Source organism: Chiloscyllium plagiosum, chromosome 19 (assembly GCF_004010195.1).
Source record: "Chiloscyllium plagiosum isolate BGI_BamShark_2017 chromosome 19, ASM401019v2, whole genome shotgun sequence".
NCBI classification, from domain to species: Eukaryota; Metazoa; Chordata; class Chondrichthyes; order Orectolobiformes; family Hemiscylliidae; genus Chiloscyllium; species Chiloscyllium plagiosum.
The window spans coordinates 47,239,427-47,262,899 of record NC_057728.1 but is presented as its reverse complement, the minus strand read 5'-3'; the positions used below and the strand labels follow the sequence as shown (position 1 = coordinate 47,262,899).

The 23,473-nt window shown below is 40.0% G+C and overlaps 1 protein-coding gene across 1 annotated transcript in view; it reads left to right on the top strand.

Annotated features, from left to right (window-relative positions):
* LOC122559754 (thyrotropin-releasing hormone-degrading ectoenzyme-like) overlaps positions 1 to 23,245 on the top strand; it is a 116,310-nt gene extending 93,065 nt beyond the window's left edge. Inside the window, exons 13-19 of the mRNA XM_043709719.1 lie at positions 6,961 to 7,108; positions 8,736 to 8,833; positions 12,929 to 13,036; positions 16,481 to 16,648; positions 16,731 to 16,871; positions 17,007 to 17,088; positions 22,051 to 23,245. Of these exons, the coding sequence (XP_043565654.1) occupies positions 6,961 to 7,108; positions 8,736 to 8,833; positions 12,929 to 13,036; positions 16,481 to 16,648; positions 16,731 to 16,871; positions 17,007 to 17,088; positions 22,051 to 22,194 (889 nt within the window). The 3' untranslated portion in view covers positions 22,195 to 23,245. The remainder of the gene's footprint in view (positions 1 to 6,960; positions 7,109 to 8,735; positions 8,834 to 12,928; positions 13,037 to 16,480; positions 16,649 to 16,730; positions 16,872 to 17,006; positions 17,089 to 22,050) is intronic.
* The last annotated feature ends 228 nt before the right edge of the window (positions 23,246 to 23,473 follow it).

Sequence of the window (23,473 nt, the reverse complement as noted above, 5' to 3'; positions counted from 1 at the left end):
CAAGAATAGTTATGAAAATATTTAAAAATGCAGACTGGTGGCAAGAACTCCAGATCAAAGAGGAACACAACACAACAGATACAAAACAAGCCCTGTTCATTGTAAAATAGCCCAAGTAATAAACACTTACCACCTGTTGTTAACACCCCATAACCTAGACTGACCGAGATGTAGACAAAAACAGGAAGTCCCCCTTCCTCTGAAGCTGATGAAATAAGTAAATTAAGTATTTAAACAGAACAAAGTGCAGCATAATAATCTAAACTGCATAGAAGCTCTTCAGCCACATTCTCAAACAGAATCCATCAAATTCAGCACCGCCTTCCTAACCTGAGATCTTCTTCCCGACCTCTCCCCCCCCCCCCCAGTCTGACCTATCACCCTCACCTTGTCCTCTTTCCACCTATCACATTTCCGACGCCCCTCCCCCACGTCCCTCCTCCCTATCTTTTATCTTAGCCTGCTGGACCAACTTTCCTCATTCCTGAAGAAGGGCTAATGCCCGAAACGTCGATTCTCCTGTTCCCTAGATGCTGCCTGACCTGCTGCGCTTTTCCAGCAACACATTTCCATCATAAATTGAAATCTGTTAATGGGGGTTTGAAAAGCAACTTGCCAGTGTAGTATGAATTGCATTGGTGTTGTTTGTTGTGCTGTGCAATATGGATTATTAGTATTTTACTTTCCACTGATTTAAGACAAATAAAATGATGGTTTTGCTGCAGGAACTTTGTGCTGTATTTGTCTGTGCATTAAGCACTGTGATTATTTAGAATGTGAGAAGCTTTTACTCTTCCTAATATATAAAACTCAATTTTAGCTACACTGGTTCATTTCTCCTGTGGAACATATCTTTTATTTTGTTTTTAAATCAGCCTATTGTTACAACACGGCATGAACCCTTCTGTTAATTAAACTGAACACCCAGAAAAGCTCAACTTGCCTTGTAATCTCTTAAAATATGAGGGACAGACAACTCCCAAATTCTACCACTTAAAAAAAATCAGTGTATTCCTTAATTTTAAAAGTGAACATTAAACACCAACTATTCATGACTCTAAGACCCCCTTTCTCTTAACTGCTTATTATATGCCTCCAACTCTATAATAATATACTGTTCCAATAAAACACTTATTAAAATTACAGCAACTTAATTTCAAAACCATACAGCTGCTGTCATCATCAGTGTCTCTCTTCTTCCAGCTGAAGATCTCCCTTGGTCATCATCTTTCTTTCACTGCAAATATTTTTTATATTAAAAGGTACATTTGATAGACAGTGTTTCATTGGCAATTACTCTGTCTGACTTTCAAAATGCCTGCCTTTTCTATCTCCCCAACATTGGATCATTGGTTCAATATTGGAAAAACAATAAATTCAAACTTGATTGGGTCTTAGTATCCTGAGGCATAATTTAAACCGATTGGTTAAATCAAATTGTTGTCAAAACAGCAACCAACTCAGGTATCTATTCCACAGCTAAACATTACAAATTTTCAATTTTCCAGTACACTCTGAGATTGCTAGTTAGTCATATTACAGGTGCTTATGAGGTCTCAGTGCAAAACAGTATTCACTCTCTCTAAAGGCACAATACACACCTTCAACTTCATAACATTATTCAGAGTTAGTATTACACATCTCTGGAGCAGGTGAGACCTGAACTCATGGTTGCTACCATTGCACCAGGAGTACAATTTTTACCCTGCAGCTACAGCTTTGACCATGAATATTGTATATAGTATCTCAATCAGCTTTTAAAAGCTTTTTTGTTTTGCTATTTCTAATTCTGTCTGTGTAACTCATCAATTAGTTAGCCTAAGGTTTACTTTGTAGGTAACCCTTTCAAGGGGTAACTTAAATTAAAGATGAGTTATATAGCAAGTAAGTATAATTCAGTTTTATGTTGTCATTGGCAATGCTGTTGTCACATTAATTGTAAATTGGAGGAAAACTACAGTTCAACTGCAGAATCACTTTGCAATCCTGAATTTATGCCAAGTGATATAGGAATACTAAATGCATTTGTTTGACATTTCTCGACTGTTTGAGTCTTCACTTCAGTTCAAATGGTGGTGTTGAGTATTCCCGCATTTGTTGTCCACTCATCTAATTGCAGGGCCTCTTTGAATTAGTACCCTCCATGTACAGAACATTAATCTTGCCAAGGCTATGTTAAGAAAATGGCTTCAGGTCTGAATCTTTCTCACTTTGGAATTTGTTGTGCAGATCTTAGAATCATAGAATCATACATTCAGTCTGCACCCAACACATGAGAAACACCTGACCTTCAACCTAATTCCATTTACCAGCACCTGGCCCATAGCCTTATGTTGTTATGATGTACTAAGTGCTCATTCGCGATCTTTTCAAAAGATGTGAGGCAATTTGCCTCCACCACCCTCCCCTGCAGTGCATTCCAGACCATCACCATCCTCTGGGGAAAATGGTTTTTCCTCACCTGCCTCCTAAACTTTCTGCCTCTCACTTTGAACCTGTGTCCCCTCGTGACCGACCCTTCAACTAGGGCAACGGCAGCTCCTTAGCATCTTTGTCCATGCCCCTCATAATCTTGTACACCTCAATCAGATCATCCCTTAGACTTCTCTGCTCCAATGAAAACAACCTAAGCCTATCCAACGTTTCCTCATAACTTAAATTTTCCATCCCTGGCAGCATCCTGATGAATCTCCTTTGCAGCCCCTCCAGTGCAATCATGTGCTTCCTGTAATGTAGTACCTCAACTGCACACAGTACTCTAGCTGTGGTCTCAATAAAGTTCTGTACAACTTCAACACAACTTCACTGCTTTTGTAATCTAGGCCTCGATTGATAAAGACAAGTGTCACATATACACTATTCACCACCCTACTGTCGTCTGCCTTCATAGATGTATGGACAAAGATTTCAAGGTCCCTTTTTCCATCGAATATCTTAGTGTAATACCATTTATTAAATACTTCCTTGTCAAATTATTCCTAATGTGTATCACCTCACACTTTTCAGGGTTAAATCCCGTCTGCTGCCCATTTGACCATCCCGTTCATATATTCTTGTAGCTCAAGACACTCAACCTCACTGTTAACCACCTGACCAATCTTTGCATCATCCACAAACTTACTAATCCAATTCCTCACAGTCATCTATGTCATTTATATGTGTCTCAACTTTAAAAGTTGCAGAGTTTATAGTCAATATAGAAAAGGCTGGATGAACAGAGCTGACTACAGATTTAGTTAGCTGCATCCAATTACTGTCTCTTCCAAAAGAATTTTGGTTGCTCAGGCTGCTAGCATCTTATCAGTACGTGTGAACTTCTAGTCAGGCACCTTCTAGTCAGACAAACAACAGTGTATCCAGCATTGATCCATGTGGAAGACCACTGGTCACTGGCCTCAGTCTGAAAAACCATCCTCTACCACCACCATCTATCTTCTATCATCAAGCCAACTTTGTATCCAATTGGATAGCACTCATTTGATCTAACTTTACTGACCAGTCTACCATGTGGAACCTTGTTGAAGGTTATCCAATATAGAAACATAGAACATTACAGACAGTGCAGGCCCTTCTGCCCTGGATGTTGCACCGACTTGTGAAACCAATCTGAAACCTATCTAACCTACACTATTCCATTATCGACCATATGTTTATCCAATGACAATTTAAATGCCCTTAAAGTTGGCAAATCTGCTACTGTTGCAGGTAGGGCATTCCACGGCCTTACTACTCTTTGAGTAAAGAACCTACATCTGACATCTGTCATATATCTATCACCCCTCAATTTGAAGCTATGTCCTCTCATGCTAGCCATCACCATCCGAGGAAAAAGGCTCTCACTGTCCACTCTGTCTAAACCTCTGATCATCTTGTATGTCTCTGCAAAGTCACCTCTTAATGTTCTTCTCTGTAATGAAAACAGCCTCAAGTCCCTCAGCCTTTCCTCATCAGACCTTCCCTCCATACCAGGAAACACCCGAGTAAATCTCCTCTGCACCACTCTGCTTCCGCAGTCCTTCCTATAATGTGGCGACCAGTACTATACGCAATACTCCAAGTGCGGCTGCACCAGAGTTTTGGACAGCTGCAAAAGAATCTCAAGACTCCAAAATTCAATCCCTCTATCAATAAAAGATAACACACCATACGCCTTCTTAACAACCCCATCAACCTGGATGGCAACTTTCAGGGATCTATGCACATGGACACCGAGATACCTCTGCTCATCCACTATGCCCAAAACCTTCCCATTAGCCCAGTGCTCTGTATTCCTATTATCTCTTCCAAAGTGAATCACCTCACACTATTCCGCATTAAACTCTATTTGCCACCTCTCAGCCCAGCTCTGCAGCTTATCTATGTCCCTCTGAAACCTGCAACATCCTTCCACACTGTCCACAACTCCCTTAGTGACCTTAGTGTCATCCGTAAATTTACTATCCCATCCTTCTACACCCTCATCCAGATCATTTATGAAAATGACAAGCAGCAGTAGCCCCAGAACAGTTCCTTGTGGTACACCACTAGTAGATGAACATTTCCCATCAACTACTACTCCTTGTCTTCTTTCAGCTTGCCAATTTCTGATCTAAACCGCTAAATCACCCTCAATCCCATGCTCCTGTATTTTCTGCAATAGCCTACCATGGGGAACCTTATCAAACACTTTACTGAAATCCATATACACCACATCAACCTCTTTAGCCTCATCCACCTGTTTGGTCACCTTCTCAAATAATTTAATAAGGTTTGTGAGGCACGACCTACCCTTCACAAAACCGTCTTGACTATGCCTAATCAAATGATTCCTTTCTAGGTGATTATAAATCTTATCTCTTATAATCTTTTCCAACACTTTATCCACAACCTAAGTAAGGCTCACTGATCTATAATTACCAGATTTGTCTCTACTCCCCTTCTTAACAAGGGGACAACATTTGCTATCCTCCAGTCTTCTGGCACTATTCCTGTAGACAATGATGACGTAAAGATCAAAGCCAAAGGCTCTGCATCTCCTCCCTAGCTTCCCAGATAATCCGATGATAAATCCCATTCAGCCCAGAGGATGTATCTATTTTCACACCTTTCAGAATTGCCAACACCTCCTCCTTATGAACCTCAATCCTGTCTAGTCTAATCACCTGACTTTCAGTATTCTCCTCGACAACATTGTGTTTTTCCGGTGTGAATACTGATGAAAAATATTCATTTAGCACCTCTCCTATATCCTCAGATTCCACGCATAACTTCTCACTATTATTCTTGACTGGCCCTAATCTTACTCTAGTCATTCTTTTATTCCTGACATACCTACAGAAATCTTTAGGGTTTTCCTTGATCCTAGCTGCCAACGATGTCCCATGTCCCCTCCTAGCTCTTCTTAGCTCTCTCTTTAGACCTCTCCTGGCTAACTTGTAACTCTCAAGCTCCCTAACTGAGTCCTCACATCTCATCTTTACATAAGCCTCTTTCTTCCTCTTGATAAGAGCTTCAACGTCTTTAGTAAACCACTGTTCCCTCACTCGACCACTTCCTCCCTGCCTGACAGGTACACACTTATCAAGGACACGCAGTAGCTGTGCCTTGAATAAGCTCCACATTTCAATTGTGTCCATTCCCTGCAGTTTCCTTCCTCATCCTATGCATCCTAAACCTTGCCTAATCACATGATAATTGCCTTTCCCCCAGCTGTCAGTCTTGTTCAATGGTATATACCTATCCCTTTCCATTGCTAACGTAAACGTAACTGAATTGTGATCACTATCACCAAAGTGCTCACCTACCTCCAAATCTAACACTTGGCCTGGTTCATTACCCAGTACCAAATCTCATGTGGCCTTGCCTCTTGTTGGCCTATCTACAATTTTATGAACCTTCACTGTACCATCTCCAATGTAATGTATCCTTTCTTAAATATGGACACCTAAATGGCACACGGTATTCCACAAACATTGATGCATTGAGATCAGGTAACAGCAATGTAAGGCGATTGGGTCATGGTTGACAGAGAGGAGGAGGTGAACCTGTGAAGGCTCAGGCACAGAGGAAGGAAGCTAATCTACACAGATAAGGGGTCAAGGTAAACTGAAGGTCATTGAGCTCTTTACAGTTGAGGGTAACATAAGTAGTGTCAGTGGTTTGATAATGATGAATGGCAAGTCAAGGGGTGGGGTGGGAAACAAGTCCAGGGTGCAGCTCAATGGAGATGACTTGCAGCTTTAGAATGAATGGAAGTTGAGCAAAGAGGATAGAAATACAGTAGTTGGAACAAATGTCGGCTATTTGTCCCTTTGAGCCACCTCCACCGGGGCTGATCATCCATCTCAGTACACGGTTTCCTCTTTCTCCTCAGACTCTCTGATCCCTTTAGCCCTAAGAACTATATCTAACTCCTTTTTGAAAATGGTCATGTGGTAAGAATGTTAACAGGTGATTGAAGGTTGTAAGAGTCTTACCCACTCAGATAGCTAGACTAACGCTGCTGGCTTGCATTGAGCAAACACCTATTGGGTGCCCATTTTAAATGGCAGGCCTTTGACTTTTGACTGTGTAAGGTAATGGCAAGGCTCTCATTCTATAATCACCCTCATTGCATAACTGGTGGCCACTGCATCCATGAATATTTGGATATCCTGCCAACTTAAGCCTTCCTGCTCCATTGTCAGGACACTCAATGCTTTGAGATTCCAACCTACATCCCAGTGTGAGAAATGAAAAGGTGTAGTCTGTATACACGCAAGAGAGGCAGAAGATTCATTGGCTGATTGTGCAGTTTGAAGGGATTTGAGATTGATGCAGTTTCCTCATTTTATTAGATTAGTATTTTACCATGCTCTTTGCCTGAGAATGATTCGGAACACAAGATGGTTTAATACAATTAGTATACTTAGAAAAACATTGCTCAAGTTTTCATGAGCTCTTCCTAATTTGTCCCTGACTGACCTTCTGTGTTTGCCTTAGAGCTGGCTATTTACCACAGAATATTCCCCTCGAGATTATACAATACCTTTCTAAGGAAAAAGAGTTTCTTCCATGGCATGCTGCAAGTAATGTGCTACTTCACCTGGACAAGTTGGTGGATCGGAACAAGGAATACAACATTTTTAGTGTAAGAGTTTAATCTTCGATTTTAAGATAGATTCATGTCTTTGTTGGAAAAATATCTGCAATGTAGTTTGGCAGTTAGTGCCATGACTAAGTGATAATTTTAAAATGGAATGTTAAATGACAATTATAAATTGAACAATTTAATTCTTTTGCCAAGTGATTAACAATCCTAACTTGAAAGGCTGTGTTTTATAGGAAGCGCCACCTCTAGATGGTGTAAGGAGCACGCAGGCTCAGGAACTCCACCTGGTAGTGCCACATCACTGCCTACTGATAGATGTAGTTGCGTCCTGCCAGCCCTTGGCCATTCAGTGGCAGGTTGGAGTAAAATCCCATCAGTGGTCCTTGTAGCTTATGTTGAGGAATGGGCCTGAATATTCTTAACATCAAAATATGACAGTCTGACTTGGAAAGGTGTTTCCATGTAATTATCTTATGACCTCAAGAGGATATTGTACCTTTCAGATAGCTCCTCATGTGCATTTCTCTAATCCTTTAAACATAGGTTGAGGAAGAGGTCAAAAGCTGACACACAAACTAGTTTGTCTAAATTGCAGTTGTTATGTGAACAGAATTATATTGTAGTAACTACCACTCACTTTGCACATGTAATTTGTTTCTGTATCATGTCTCACAACAAATAATGTGATAAAATATGCCACTTTGCCAGTGTTTGGTCATTCATTTCACTGTTTCTGGTTGGATCTCATACTGAATTCAACCATCTCTCCCTCACCGCAGTTAATCCATTCTTAGTGAGGAAGTTCATTCTATTTGTTTTCTCCTCTATCCAAAATAAGTCAAATCGGATTACACACGCTCTTGTTTCTTGTTAGCTCTGACCACTGGGGAGAGATCATCCTCAGGTTTATTCCCCAATGCAGTGATGCACCAGTGAGACTGCAACTAAGTTCAACTACAGTCATGTATACATTCTTGGCAAACATCCTTTACCGAGTTCAGCTGATTAGGAGCATCTCACAATAATAGATATGGAGGCTTGAGATTTAAGTAGTTGTGGATTAAGATGTGGATTATTAATACCTTTTTATTAACATTATAAACTCTACTTTGTCTTGACACCTGCAGTATATGATCGTAGTTACAACCTTTAAACTACAAACCCACTTTCATGTAAAAATACTAAATATAACTTCTTTTCAAATCCAACACTGATGAATGCATCTTGTGTAGAATTCCCAGGGGAGCTCAGGAATCCACTTATCTGCCATCAACTGACAGAAGATACATGACTTCCTCCCCTTCCAGACAATGGTATTACACTGAATAAAATGATGGACCAAATCCTAGATTTAGCTCCAATTCCAACCCACCAGGAATTTTGCTGAGTTTTTTTTACCTTGGGCTCTGACCAGAATTGCTAAAAATAATCTCTGCATGCGACACATAAAAATGTGAGCGATTTCAGATGCAGGATTTGGATGCCAAACAAGTGGATTTGTCCAATAACTGTTTAAGATATTAAGCCCTAAGGGATATGCCACTTATAAAATGTGATACAATCTTGCACATTACTGATATTTGGCATTATTTCTAGTATTGGATAAATTACAAAATTACTTTGACGAAATCTTACAAACCTTCTCATTCTGTTTTTCTTCCTTTAGCAATATGTTCTTCAGCAAGTTGCACCAGCATACAACCTATTGGGATGGCCTGAGGATGCAGTGAATAGTACTGTCGTTCAAGCATCATACCAGACTGAGTTAAATCATTTACTTGACTAGTTTATAGCTGGTTCTAGATATATTAGCTTTTCAGCATTTGGTGACCTCGTGGTAGTAAATTCAACAGTGCATGCTGCTCAGTCATTTTCACTGCTGTTGATGGAACATTACTAACACGTCATTGTTCAACTGCAATATTCAATGTCTGAGAGCCACTAACACTTAGTGATTGAGTTACAAAACTGAAATTGAAGGACATAATTTATATTGAACAGGTTAGTCGAACATTACTGATCAGTTCGCAGATTGGTTCCATGTTGGATTGATCTTGCTGGCAATGGTTTTAGCTTCCTTTGTCAGTAATGGAATAATTTCCTGGAATTACCAAGTATGAAATGAAGTGACTATTTGCTAATATGATAAATGTGAACATTTTCAAATGGATGGCATTTCTGTACCAGTATGTTACCAATAGGAAATGGTTCACTTTGTACTCAGAAATAAAACAAAGAACTGTGGATGCTGGAGATCTGAAACAAAGAGAAGCAGGAATTGCTGGAGAAACTTCTAAATTCAGTGTCTGAGTCCAGTTCTGAAGAGGGGTCACTGGACTCAAAACATTAACTCTGTTTCTCTTTTCATGGATTCTGCCAAAACTACTATAATTCAAGTACTTTAGTTGAGTCAGTTTTTGTCCATTGTGTGCAGGAGGGTTTTCTGACACAGGCCAACAAGGGGCAAGAACACATTAGATTTGGTACTGGGTAATGAACCTGGCCAGATGTTAGATTTGGAGGTAAGTGAGCACTTTGGTGATAGGGATCACAATTCAGTTATGTTTACTTTAGTGATGGAAAGGTATACACCGGAGGGCAAGAGTTATAGCTGGGGGAAAGGCAATTACAATGCGATTAGACAAGATTTAGGATGCATCGGATGGGCACAATTGAAATGTGGAGCTTATTCAAGGAACAGCTACTGTGTGTCCTTGATAAGTATGTACCTGTCAGACAGGGGGGAGGTTGTCGAGTGCAGGAGGTGTGGTTTAATAAGGAAGATGAATCTCTTGTCAAGATGAAGAAGAAGGCTTATGTTAAGATGAGATGTGAAGGTTCAGTTAGGGCAATTGAGAAGTAGCCAGAAAAGACCTGAAGATAGAGCTAAGATGATTGAGGAGGGGACATGAGACGTTGTTGGTGGATAGGATCAGGGAAAACCCTAAAGCTTTCTTTGGATATATAAGGGATAAAAGAATGACTAGAGTAAGATTAGGGCCAATCAAGGACAGTAATGGGAAGTTCTGCATGGAGTCAGAGGAGATAGGGGAAGGAGTAAATGAATATTTTTCATCAGTACTCACACTGGAAAAAGACAATGTTGTCGAAGAGAATACTGAGAATCAGACTACGAGACTAGATGGATTGAGGTTCACAAGGAGGAGATATTAGAAATACTGGGAAGTGTGAAAATACATAAATCCCTTGGGTCAGATGGAATTTATCCTAGGATTCTCTGGGTAGCCAGGGAGGAGATTGGCTTTGATCTTTATGATCATGGTGGGCTACTGCACAAAATACGGAGGCATGGAATTGAGCGTGGTTTAGTGGTTTGGATCAGAAATTGGCTTCTGAAAGAAGATAGAGGGTGGTGATTGATGGTAAATGTTCATCCTGGATTTCAGTTACTAGTGATGTAACGTAATGATCTGTTTTGGGTCACTGCTGTTTGTCATTTTTATAAATGACCTGGATGAGGGCGTAGAAAGATGGGTTAGTAAATTTGAAAATGGTACTAAGGTCAGTAAAGATGTGGATAGTGACGAAGGATGTTGTAGGTTACAGAGGGACATAGATAAGCTGCAGAGCTGGGCTGAAAGGTAGCAAATGGAGTTTAATGCAGAAAAGTGTGAGGTGATTCACTTTGGAAGGAGTAACTGGAATGCAGAGGACTGGGCGAATGGTAAGATTCTTGGTAGTGTAGATGAGCAGAGAGATTTCAGTGTCCATATACTTAGATCCCTGAAAGTTGCCACCCAGGGTGATAGGACCATTAAGAAGGCATACAGTTCGCTTTTATTAGTAGAAGGATCGAGTTTCGGAACCATGAGGTCATGCTGTAGCTGTACAAAACTCTGGTGCGACCGCATTTTGAGTATTGCATGCAGCTGTGATCACCACATTATAGGAAGGATGTGGAAACTTTGGAAACAATTCAGAGGAGATTTACGAGGATATTGCCTAGTATGGAGGGAAGGTCTTAAGAGGAAAGGGTGAGGCACTTGAGGCTGTTTTCGTTAGAAGAAGGTTGAAAGGTGACTTAATTGAGACATATAAGGTAATCAGAAGGTTAGATCGGGTGGACAGTGAGAGCCTTTTTCCTAGGATGGTGATGGATAGCAAAAGGAGGCATAGCTTCAAATTGAGGTGTGATAGATGTCAGAGGACAGATGTCAGAGGGAATTTCTTTACTCAGAGTATTAGGGGTGTGGAATGCACTGCCTGCAACAGTTGTAGACTCACCAACTTTAGGGGCATTTAAATGGTCATTGGCTAGGCATATGGATGAGGATGTAATAGTGTAGGTTAGATGGGCTTCAGATTGGTTTCACAGGGTGGCGCAACATCGAGGGCCGAAGGGCTTGTACTGTGCTGTAGTGTTCTATATTCTAACTGTTAAGTTTATCTAGCAATATCTGTTTTTGTTTGTTTTGCTTTGTACTGAACCTGAAATGAAGCCTTTTGAGTTTGCTTGCAGTGACTTTAATGTATTCAATCAGAATCTGTTCAGGTTTGGATATCTTCGTATTGATTGCCATGTTGTAATTTCCCATAAATTTCCAACATCTGTAACTGAAAGCAGGTAAGCTTGAGGTCAAATGTCATGGTTTTTGTTTACTCCACTTAAAATAGATGATTTTGCTTTTAACTATTTGTAATGCTTTCCAAGAGACTGGGAGAAAGGTGTTAATCTTATCACTGACAGTTTAGTTTAGAACTGCAAGATCTGGAAAGCTCCTGATGTAGATTGCCCTTGTCTGGTTACTGACAAATACATGCACATCAGCCCTGTCCATCTGATGGCAGAGTGGACATCAAAATATTCACTGACAGTTACATATAGATATCAGAGTGACATTGCAAAATTCTTGTCAATAGAGGAGGCATTCACATTTTAAAGTACAGCCAGGATTTACACTATTTTTTCCCCCAAATTTCCTAACAAGCGTGTGGCAGAGATTGTACAAAGAGCCACGAGATGCATAGTCTGTTATTGGGGGGGAGAGGGGGGTGTGATGGTGTTGGGAGTGTAGGGGTGGTGTTGCTAAGACCTTGTTCATTTCCCTTTAAAAGGTCCCCTCATCCAGACTACGGTTCAGGTATTGAGAACTAGAGGCTCCACAAAAATGAACTCACTCCAACTGCTTTCCTGCTGCATCTTACTTGCTCTAAGCAGGATTGTTCCACACTGAAAGCAATGAACTCCCATCTTTCCCCACTCCAAAGAAAACTATCAACAGTCTGCCGGTGGGAATTCTCATGAGGTTCAGTGGTGCAAATTAGTCAAGTGTCAGACTGTCTCCTGACAAGACCAAATGAGTGAAAGCCTCCCTTCGTCTCTTTGAAAATTTCCCTGAACTCATTAGATTTGCGTGTGACCTTCCTTTATGTTTTCCTCTTCTATTGATCCAAGGTCAGTAAAGATTATGTAATAAGCTATTGTGGAGAAGTTTTATTATGGGCTACTAGTGATCAATGAATGAATCCTTGTCAATTCTAGGAAGACAAAGCTTATATAAAAGGTACAACTAGTTTGCTTGAATCAAGCCTTTGCAACTTTAATAAAAAAGAAAATAAATAAAATTGCTGACAGCACTCAAATTTTATCTTTAAAACAAGCAGACTTGTCATGTGCAGTGTACAGATGACAGCTCAAGCTTTCCAGTAAAGACTTTGCCTGAGTATGTTTGGCAGCACAACTTGATGTCTCAGTGGCAAAAGCAATCTTACCATTGGTTAAAACCTCAGGATTTCTGTCTAACATGTCTCAGCTGTCAAATGATCCTCTGAAAGTTCATCAGCTCTTTGCACCAGTGGAAAGCATTTTCATTGAGTCCTGCTTTTCTTTTCAAACAGGGAACTGCGTCGTAAAGTCATTATCTTGGCTTGTAAATTTGGTATTGCCCTCTGCCACGAGAAAGCTGTGTCACTTCTTTCAGAATGGATGGCAAGTGATCATAACAGGTGCACTTCTCAAAACTGGGACTATCACCTTCATTTGAAATGAATCTACACATGTCTTTGCACAGAATACTTATTCTTGTAGAAGCATGAAATCAAAACGTTTGATTCTGTTTCAGGTGAAATATCATCTGAATTGTAATTGTGTAAGACCATAGGTAACAGGGGCAGAAGTAGGTCATATGTCCCTTTGAACGTTTGATTTGATCTATCATTGTCACATGTACTGAGATACAGAGAAAAGTATTGTTTTGCATGCTATCCAGGCCAATCATAGCTTACACAAGTACATCAGGGTAATAGAACAGAATGCAGAATGTAGTGTCACAGCTACAGAGAAGGTGCAGAGAAAGATTAACTCTAATATATGAGAGGTCTGTTCAAAAGTCTGATAACAGTGGGGAAGAAGTTGTTCTTGAATCTGTTAATGTCTTTTCAAACTTTTACATTTTCTGCCTGATGGAAGAGGGTGGAAAAGAGTATGACCAGGGTGGGAGGGGTCTCAGATTATATTAGCTGCTTTCTTGAGGCACGTGGAAGTATAGAAGGAATCAATGGCAGGAGGGCTGGTTTGCATGATCGACCGGGCTGTGTTCACAACTCACTGTAATCTCTTGGGGTCCTGGGCAGAGCAGTTGCCAGACTACGCTGTAATGTATCCGGTTAGAATGCTTTCTTTGGTGGATCTATAAAAATTGGGTAAGAGTCATTGTGGGCATGCCAAATTACCTTAGCTTTTTGAGGAAGTAGAGACATTGGTTGGTGTGTTTTCTTGACTGTAGCATTGATGTGGATGGATCAGGACAGATCGTTGGTGATACTTACTCCGAGGGATTTGAAGCTTTCGACCATCTCAACACCATTGATACAGACAGGGGTGTGTCCTCCACTCCATGTTCTGATGTCAATGACCAACTCCTTCATTTTGCCGACATTGAGTGAGAGACTGTTGTCTTTACACCATGCCTGTAAGCTCTCTATCTGTTGTTTAAGATCCAACCCACTATGGTGGTGTTATCAACAAATTTTTTAATGGGGTTACAGCCGAATTTGGCCACATGGCCATGAGCTTATAAGAAGTACAGTAAGGGGTACAGTACAGTAACATTGTCTGTCAATCAATAAAATTATGGTAACTCCATATTTCTCCACTATCCCCATATTCCTTGATTCTAATCCAAGGCCAATCACAATGTTCCTAACGATGTGAAATGGTTACTAATTGCAGAAACTTGAACCAAGTGATTCAGACCGTAATACACTTATGGAATATTAGTGTCAGAGAAACCAAAATGAAATAAAGATGAAAGTGAGCCATTTCTCTGTTGCTTCAAAAAAAGTAATTCAATTAAAGACAGTTCCTAACTTTGCCTGTAAATGTTCTATAAAGATGTCTATCTCTTAAAGATTTTCTATTCAAAACAATGGAAGATATTGGGCAAAGAAGAGCTGGCAAAAGCAGTACAGGGCAATTGAATGACAATAAATCAGAATGGAATTTTGTATGAGCAGCTTTATCCAGTACAACTCTCTCAGATTCGTATAATTGTGGAGATCAGAATTATGAGCTTTTTTGAGTGTGTCTGTATATACTACAGGTGAACAAATAGCCAAGTAAGTATTTGGAGGGTATGATGCAACGCTGATTGTGGTTGGAGGAATTGGCTTGGAAGGAGTGAGGGCTTTTGGGTATGAGGGGGTGTCAAGGATTTCTATGGGGACTTTGAGATACCTTTGGGAGGGGTTGGAGGCATACGTCGGCTGGAGGGACATGGGTAAAATCTTTTGAAGGTTTTGTTCACTAGGTTCCAGCATCATACTATAGGTTTCTGAGAGGCCATGAACTATAATTTCTTGAGAATATTGCCTCATTCAGGGAGGGGGTGAAGGAGCTACCTACCTCCACAATGGACATGGCTAAATCGGGAATGCAAGTTGTGGGCTCACTTCCTCTGCCAGCAAAAACTGCTGGGAATGGAGGCACAATATCAGAATTGGGTTCTATTCATCATTTTTCTTAAGGTCAATGGAAATCTGTCCCATGTCTATCTATAATTTCAACAAGTTACCTCATATTGAGCACATGTAGCGACATCAGTACACCCCTGAAGTTATAAAAGGGAAAGTGACTGAAATATAGAATGCATAAAGCTGCATCTAGCAAGGAGCAAGTTAAGCTGATAAAGTCATAGAGTCATACAGCACAGAAACAGATCCTATGGTCAAAATAATCTTGAACTCTAGATAGTTTTATAAAACTTGACCTCCAGATATTAAAGCTGCATCTAGCAAGGAGCAAGTTAAGCTGATAAAGTCATAGAGTCATACAGCACAGAAACAGATCCTATGGTCCAACCAGTCCATACCAACTATAATCCCAAACTAAACTAATCCCACTTGCCTGCGCTTGACCCATATCCCTCCAAACATTTCTTATTCATGTATTTATCTCAGTGTCTTCTAAATGTTGTAACTGTACCTGCATCCACCAATTCCTCTGAAAGTTCATTCTGTATGTGAACTACTCTCTGTGTCAAAAACATTGTCAAAAATCTTTTTAATACCTTTCTCCTCTCACCTTAAACATATGCCCCCCGACTCGAAATCCGCAAACCTTAAGGAAAAAGCAACAGCCATTAATTTTATCTGTACCCCTCATGATCTTGTAAACCAAGTTTACCTCTCAACCTCCTACACACCAGGGAAAGAAGTCCGGCCTCTCCTTGTAACTGAAACCCTCCATTCCCAGCAACATCCTGGTAAATCTCTTCTGAACCCTCTTCAGTGTAATAATATCCTTCCTATAGCAGGAAGACCAGAACTGGATACAACACTCTAGAAGAGAACGTCAACATAATGTCCCAACTCCTATACATAAAGGTCTGAGCAACTTAAGCATGTGTGCTGAATACCTTTTCGATCTCCTTATCTGTATATAATGCAAACTTGGATGAATTGTGTACCTGAATCCTGAGGCTTCTCTGCTCAACAACACTATGTTTCATTGGGCCTTGCCATCTTCTGACATTTGTTTCTAGGCTGCAACTTCTTCCCCCAGGGTGTTATGAGAATTGGGTGAGGATCCCTATAGGTTCATGTTTGAATTTGAAATGGATGATGTGAATATTCCCAAACAGGAAACTCAAGGCCAGTCCCAGTTGAGCTGGTGTCTCAATGACATTATTCGGAGAAGCTGCTGGTATTATGCAAAGCTTCTTGTATGTTATGTATTTGTCAAAATAATCTTGAACTCTAGATAGTTTTATAAAACTTGACCTCCAGATATTAATGTGCATTAGTATAAATTGTATTTCATTCTTAACCTTGCATGAATGAATTATTAGCTTGTAAGCCCAGCAGTCTCCTCATGACAGCTGGGTATCAGAAACTCAAGGTATTGAACAAGATACTGTACAAAAACTAACACTTTGTAATGGTGCATTTCAGAATACCACCAAACGTCAGAGACATTGCCTATTGCACTGGGATTTCCCTCATGGATGACAATGTCTGGGATTTCATCTGGACCAAATACCAATCTTCAACTGCTGTTTCAGAGAAGAAAATTTTACTGGAGGCTTTAGCATGCAGCAAAAATACCGTTCTGCTGAACAGGTTAATAAAAAAAATTATTTTAAAAATCCTTTTATAAAATGCAAATATTTAAAGGATCAATCTAACTGATTTCTCTTTTCAGACTTCTGAATCTGTCTTTAAACTCTCAAATGGTTCCAGACCAGACTACCATAGATGTTATAATTCATGTGGCAAAATATCCAAATGGACGCGACTTAGCCTGGAAATTTTTCCAGGATAAATGGAATGTTTTTAAATCAAGGTAAATAGAACAAAAACAATTAAATAGAACAAGCAAAAATGTAAGATGTATTCTGAAGAATGGAGCCAAAATAAAAGTCTGATTTAGGCACCGAACATATGTTGTTGAGTAAGTTTTGTAATATTTTTTTAACAGATATGGAGAAGCTTTGTTTATGAACTCCAAGCTCATCAAAGGTGTGACTGACTTTCTGAGTACTGAAGCTGAACTAAAGGAGGTACGTGGTTCCAACAACGCACAGGGAATGTCTCTGTTAGAACTTGATTCTAGTTATCATCCTTAAGAATGTGACTTTCAAAAAGGGAACAAACCCATAGAATGACAGCTCTTAACAAAACCTCACTTTAATTTGACCATGTATACTGAGCACAAGGTTTAGTAGTAAATTACATGCATGTTACTTATTTTAGTGTGAATAAATCAGAAGAGGAAAATCTTTCAAACAAGTCTGTTGGGGTGGAAATTCGTTTGGACCAATTTTGGAGCCTTCTAAGTAGGTGCCACGTACTCCAAAGAAGAGGCTAAAGCATGTTCTCAAATTAGGCTCAAGCCTCATTGGTATTATTTGTATGAGCCATCTGCCATACCTCCATAGGCAGCTCAGCCATTTTAAGAAAACTTAGCATCAGTGCACCTCGATGAATTACCACATGACTTGTGCCATCGATAGTGATCTGAACTTAATAAGTGCCAGCAGAGCAAGTGGATTGATAATAGGAAAGAATGGTGATGGTGGAAAGCAGCAGATTTGGATTTTGTGAAAGCAAAGATTGTCCTTACACCATTCACAGTAGTTATTATCGGATAAAATAAATGGATCTGTCCCTAAGGAGGAGTTCACAGGCTAGACCTAGCATCTACTCTGTACCATCCACTTTCCTTAACACCAATGTTAACATACACAAACATTAAAACATAGTTGAAAATGTGGGTGGGAGAGAGAAATGGTAAGTAAGTTTGCAGATGACATGAAGATGGGCAGGGTAGTTGACAATGAGGAAGCAAGTCTTAGGTTTCTGGAGACTGCAGCTGGATAGGTCAAATGGGCAGATCAGCGACAGATGGAATTTAACCCTGGTAAATGTGAGGTAATGCACTTTGGAAGAAATAATAAGACTAGGGAGTACTCAATGAATGGCAGGATATTAGGACGTTTAGACTACTAGAGGGATCTTGGGGTGCTTGTCCAAAGATCCTTGAAGGTGGCAGAACAGGCTGGTAGGGTGATTAAGGCATCACAGGATGCCCAAAACGTTGATTCTCCTGCTCCTGATCAGTCATGGTATAGATTATAAATTATAGATATAAATCAAAGATTATGTTGGAGCTGTACAAACCTTTGCTTAGGCCACAGCTAGAGACTGTGTGCAGTTCTGGTTGCCACATTATAGGAAGGATGTGATTGCACTGAGGAGATTCACCAAGATGTTGTCTGGTTTGGAGCTTTTTCACTATAAAGAGGCTGAATAGGCTTGGTTTCTTTTCTTTAGAACAGAGAAAGCTGAGAAGGGACCTGATTGGTGTGTATAAGATTGAGGGGCATGCACAGGGTGAATAGAACGCAGCTGTGACCTTAGCTGAAGGGTCAGTAACGAGGGGGCAAAATTTTAAAAAGAAAAGCAGGAGGTTTAGAAGTGAGTTGAGGACTTCCTTTTCACTCAGGTGGTGGTGGGAATCTGGAAAGCAATGCCCAGGAGGGCGGGAGAGGCAGGAAACCACACAAGCTTTTATATGGATGTGAACCTGAAATGTTATAACATTCAAGGCTATGGACCAACTGCTAGATAGTATAGATAGGCCAGCGCTAACTTTGATGTGCTTTATGACTCTTTGCTGGCCTCTGGTTTACGTATGAAAGATGGTTAACATGTATCCCAGGCACTTATTAGAGACTCCGAAATTATGGCCTGACCTGATGTTAAGTTGGAATTCTTTCCTAGGAGAAAGTGAGGACTGCAGATGCTGGAAATCAGAGTCGAGAGTGTGGTGCTGGAAAAGCACAGCAGCTCAGGCAGCATCCAAGGAGCAGGAGAATCAACGTTTCGGGCATCAACCTTTCATCAGGAAGGGCTTACGCCTGAAACGTCAACTCTCCTGCTCCTCAGATGCTACCTGAGCTGCTGTGCTTTCCCAACAACACACACTCGACACTAGAATGCTTCCCTGCATTATCTAGGTACCTTCTGGCCACATGGATTGTTGCACCAAGATTCAATTTCTATATTATTGATTTCTTCAAACAATGCTGCATTCTGAATTTTAAGTTTCAAAGTGCAAGATCAAGGCACATGTATAGTTAGAAAGATTTATCAAGATCATCTGACTATAACAACATAATTACCACCAACCATTTAAAGATTAAAATTATAATTTATTTTATCATTTTCAAATAGACAATTATATCAAGGCCTCCTCTCAAGTTTTGTTTTTCTCCAAGAGTTCACCTTGAGTACACAAGAAGTTGAGAGAGACAACTATTTACATGAATCATTATTATAGTTTTACCAATTATTAGCCAAAGCATGACAAATTTAACTAGTCCTTGGCATTGATTGTTATGACCTTTGGAGAGAACATATTGGAGGTTCTATACTCTGGGCAACTCTTAACCCATGGAGTCCCTTTGAAATGTAAATGAAGGTTTCCAGTTGATCCAAAGTGCTATTATGATATTGTAGTGCAGCACCTTTTTGATATGTCAGCATAAAATAGCAATAAACTTTTTCCAGTAGCAGTGTGTTCAGCAATAAACAACTCCCATATTGTGATTAAATTCCTAAGAATACTCCCTCAACATTTCATTAAACACAGGACAGTTACTGACTCATTGAAATATAAAAGTTGTTGATGTATTTTAAAAAGAAATCTAATGAAATTATACAGTTCTAAAGCAATGCAACCACCAAACATCCTGAGCAATTTTAAGGTTTGGACAGTTTTAGAAGGATTTTTAAAAATCTATCTTGATAAGATTTTGCACTCCTGAAGCTAGTAGAACCCTGAACTTTATTATATTATGTTGGCTTAGCTAGACTGATGTACATGAAAATTCTTAAGCTGTGATATTATGCGCCTGGTAAAAGGTCATATGGTTCACCATACAAAAGGGATCTTACCATCAACAGAAAATTAAGTGCTTAAAAGGACATTTGTAGCTTAGAAATTCCATGCAGAACCTAAAATACAAGTTATATTATAATTATATCTACCTTTATCATAACCCGCCATTTGTTTTAATTGATCCGTTCTCTCACAATAAATGTGACTGTGCAATATGCTTACCAAGTAAATTTGATAAGTGGGGCTGAGGTCCTTCTGACTGAATAACATGAATCAGATATTTCATCTAATGGATCAATTCGTTGCTTCTTAGTCAGTGGAACATCTCCGTTTGACAACATTCCAAGGTCAAAACAAATTGAATTGCGATCCAGCCAAGCAAGTCGATTGGACTTGTCTTGTTGCTACAAACTATTTCTCAATTTGTTGTTAAATCAGGAAACTTTTTTTAATTGAGATGCTGCAGCCGCGATTCCAGACATCAAAGGGGTCATTTTCAACTACGTTTGACAAGTGGAGCATTTTGCCTGGTCCTTTCTTAATTGCTTGTAAATTGATGGCCAGCACACCCACATGCACAGGAGGAGGAGGAACACTGTCTGCAAATACAAATTGAGGTCTTACACTGGTTGCAAGGCACAGTTGACAGTTTTCAGTAACAGAGTTTGCCATCAGTATGGTATTGGTGCTAAGTGGTGAACCCTTACCCATGGTCCTGAATTAGATTAAAGGCTTTACAGTATCCACCCATTCAATGCTGGCAGCTCCCAGCTTCAAATATCTCCCTAAACTGGAAACAGCACCAGGCATCAGTATTAGCTTTGGTCAGGATTTGGAGAAGCCGGTGTTGGACTGGGGTGTACAAAGTTAAAAATCACATAACACCAGGTTATAGTCCAACAGGTTTATTTGGAAGCACTAGCTTTCGGAGCGCTGCTCCTTCATGTTGGACTATAACCTGGTGTTGTGTAATTTTTAGCTTTGTTCAAGTAATACAGTCAAAATGTGTGGCTGGAAAGCACAGCAGGTCATGCAGCATCCGAGGAGCAGGAGACTTGATGTTTCGGACATAAGCCCTTTATCAGGAATATGGGAGGTGGGGGGGTGGAACTGAGAGATAAAGAGGGAGGGGTCTGAAAGATAAATAGGAGGGTGGGGGTGATGGGAAGGTAGCTGGAAAGGTGATAGGTAAATGCAGGTGGGAGTTGATGATGATAGGTTGGAGAGGAGGGTGGAGCAGATAGGTGGGAAGGAAGATGGACAGGTAGGACAGTTCAAGAGGGCGGTGGCAATTTGGAGGGTTCGATCTGGGATGAGGTGGGGGGAGGGGAGTTGAAGAAACTCAAATAATACAGCCAATCTTGTCAGCTTTGTGCCCATTATGTGAGTAGCTCTAGATCACTTGCCAACGCTCTTTTCACGAGACATCACCGATTGAATTTTTAATCAGGGAGGGGCATGGAAAATGGTGTCTCATTCTGGTTCCTGCTCCTGTTTTGGGCAGGGTCACTGGGATTTTCAATTTATAGTGAATTGAAGTTCCGTGGAGCAGGCTCCTCTTTGATTAGGACACATATTTCTAGAGGGGCAACCTTTCTAGGGGATGGCGGTTGGCAGTGGCTGTGCCCCAACAGTTGTTTTGGATTTGGGGGGTTTGGGTGATCCATCAACACCCCAGGCCCTCAACCTCTTCATCTCTGACCCTGAATCCATCATGTCGTCGTCGTCGTCGTCATCATCGTCATCATCGTCATCATCATCATCATTCATTGACATGACCAATGCAAAATCCTAATTTGTGCATAACTTGCCTGAATTAGCTACCTGCCAGAAAACTGACCTGATACAGAGCCATTCTCACCGATGTGGGAGTGTAGTTCCCCCCATTCATCTCCCTCCAATCTGGACCCCACTCTCTGCTTCAAAAAAAACTTGTGCCGCAACTTAAGTAAAAATGGATCAAACAAACTTTGCAAGCTATAAACAAGACAAATGGTGCTTCTTATTTGATCTGTCTGGTCTGTAAAGGACATCACACCAGCTGTACTCTCCTACCACAGCAAGCATTTGGCAGTTCCAAGTTACTTATAAAAAAATTTTTTTTTTCATAATTTTACAGCTGAAGGAGTTTATAAAGAATGTCAGAGCAGGAGCAGATGCCTCATTCACACAAGCCATCGAAATTGTGGAAGCAAATGTTCGATGGCATGGTCTCTTTGAAGACGAGCTGTTCCAGTGGCTCAGAAAATCCCTGAGCAGTTAATTTGTGGCACGTCTCGATATTTATAGCATGAAGTACTTTTATGCATTTGTACTATTTAAAAAATTCTCTACTTTTATGAGAAAGGGAAAGAAGAAATGCACTGCAGATTTTTGCGTTGGTTTTGCATCTTTCTACAGATTATACCGTTCCTTCCTGCCAGGAGGATTTTGAAAAGAAGATCTGCTATTAACATTGGAAATGGCTATGTGGGACAAAGAATGTTTTTACAACTAGTGCATGTTATTAATACTCTGTGAAGAAAGGAATGGTTTGAAATGTATTTTCTGCATGAATATTTTGTCCCTTCTGCATTCCAGCATGCTAGCTTTCAAAATTTCCAATTTTGTGTATTTGCAATGTTCTTATTCTGAAACAAAATGGTAATCTTATGCAAATATTTTAAAGCACGACAACTGTTATGGACAATGAATGTGGAAAACTGGACATGGGAATCAGTTCTTGCAACCTATTGATATAAATGTGTGCTTAAAACGATGATAATTGGAAGTTAAGCCCAATTTTAATTTTCTTCTCAATAAAAAGTACAGCTTGAGAAGTATTCCACAGAATACTGACAGAAATAAAAAGAAAATGTTAATTTAGCCCTTTTCATGTTATTAATATTGTAGATTTTCTAAATGAAAACCTATAGCTTATGTATTTTAAACAAAAAATATGGCATTTTAAGTCTGATAAAATTTTGTACAGTAACCAAATACAGAAATGTCTGTTTATTTTTCAAAATGTATTTTTCCACACGTCACTCTTCAAACTGTCTTCGGTTTCCACGCAAATATATCTGCTTTCACAACAGCTTCCAGTTCACCATGTCAGATGTGGAAACCTTGACAAGTGTATTTTTGACTCCATTCTAGCTCAGATCAACCATGTTCTTACTCCATATCCAAATTGGCGAACTCCCACATGGAATTATTGAGTAATAATTGAAATCACCCTCTTGACATGTTTTTTGTATATTCATTCATGGGGTGAAGATGTCACTGTCAGCATATATTGCCCAATGGAGAGGACAGTTAAAAGTCAACCACATTGCTGTGGGTCACATGGAGGCCAGATCAGGTAAGAAAGCAAGTTTCCTTCCCTAAAGGACATTCGTGAACCAGGTGCATTTTCCCAACATTCGTCAATGGATTCATGGTCATTATTAGACTCTTTAATTCCAGATTTTTTTTACTTAAGTCAAATTCTACCATTTGCCATGGTGGGATTTGAACCTGGATCCCCAGAACATTGTATCGGTCTCTGAATTAACAGTCCA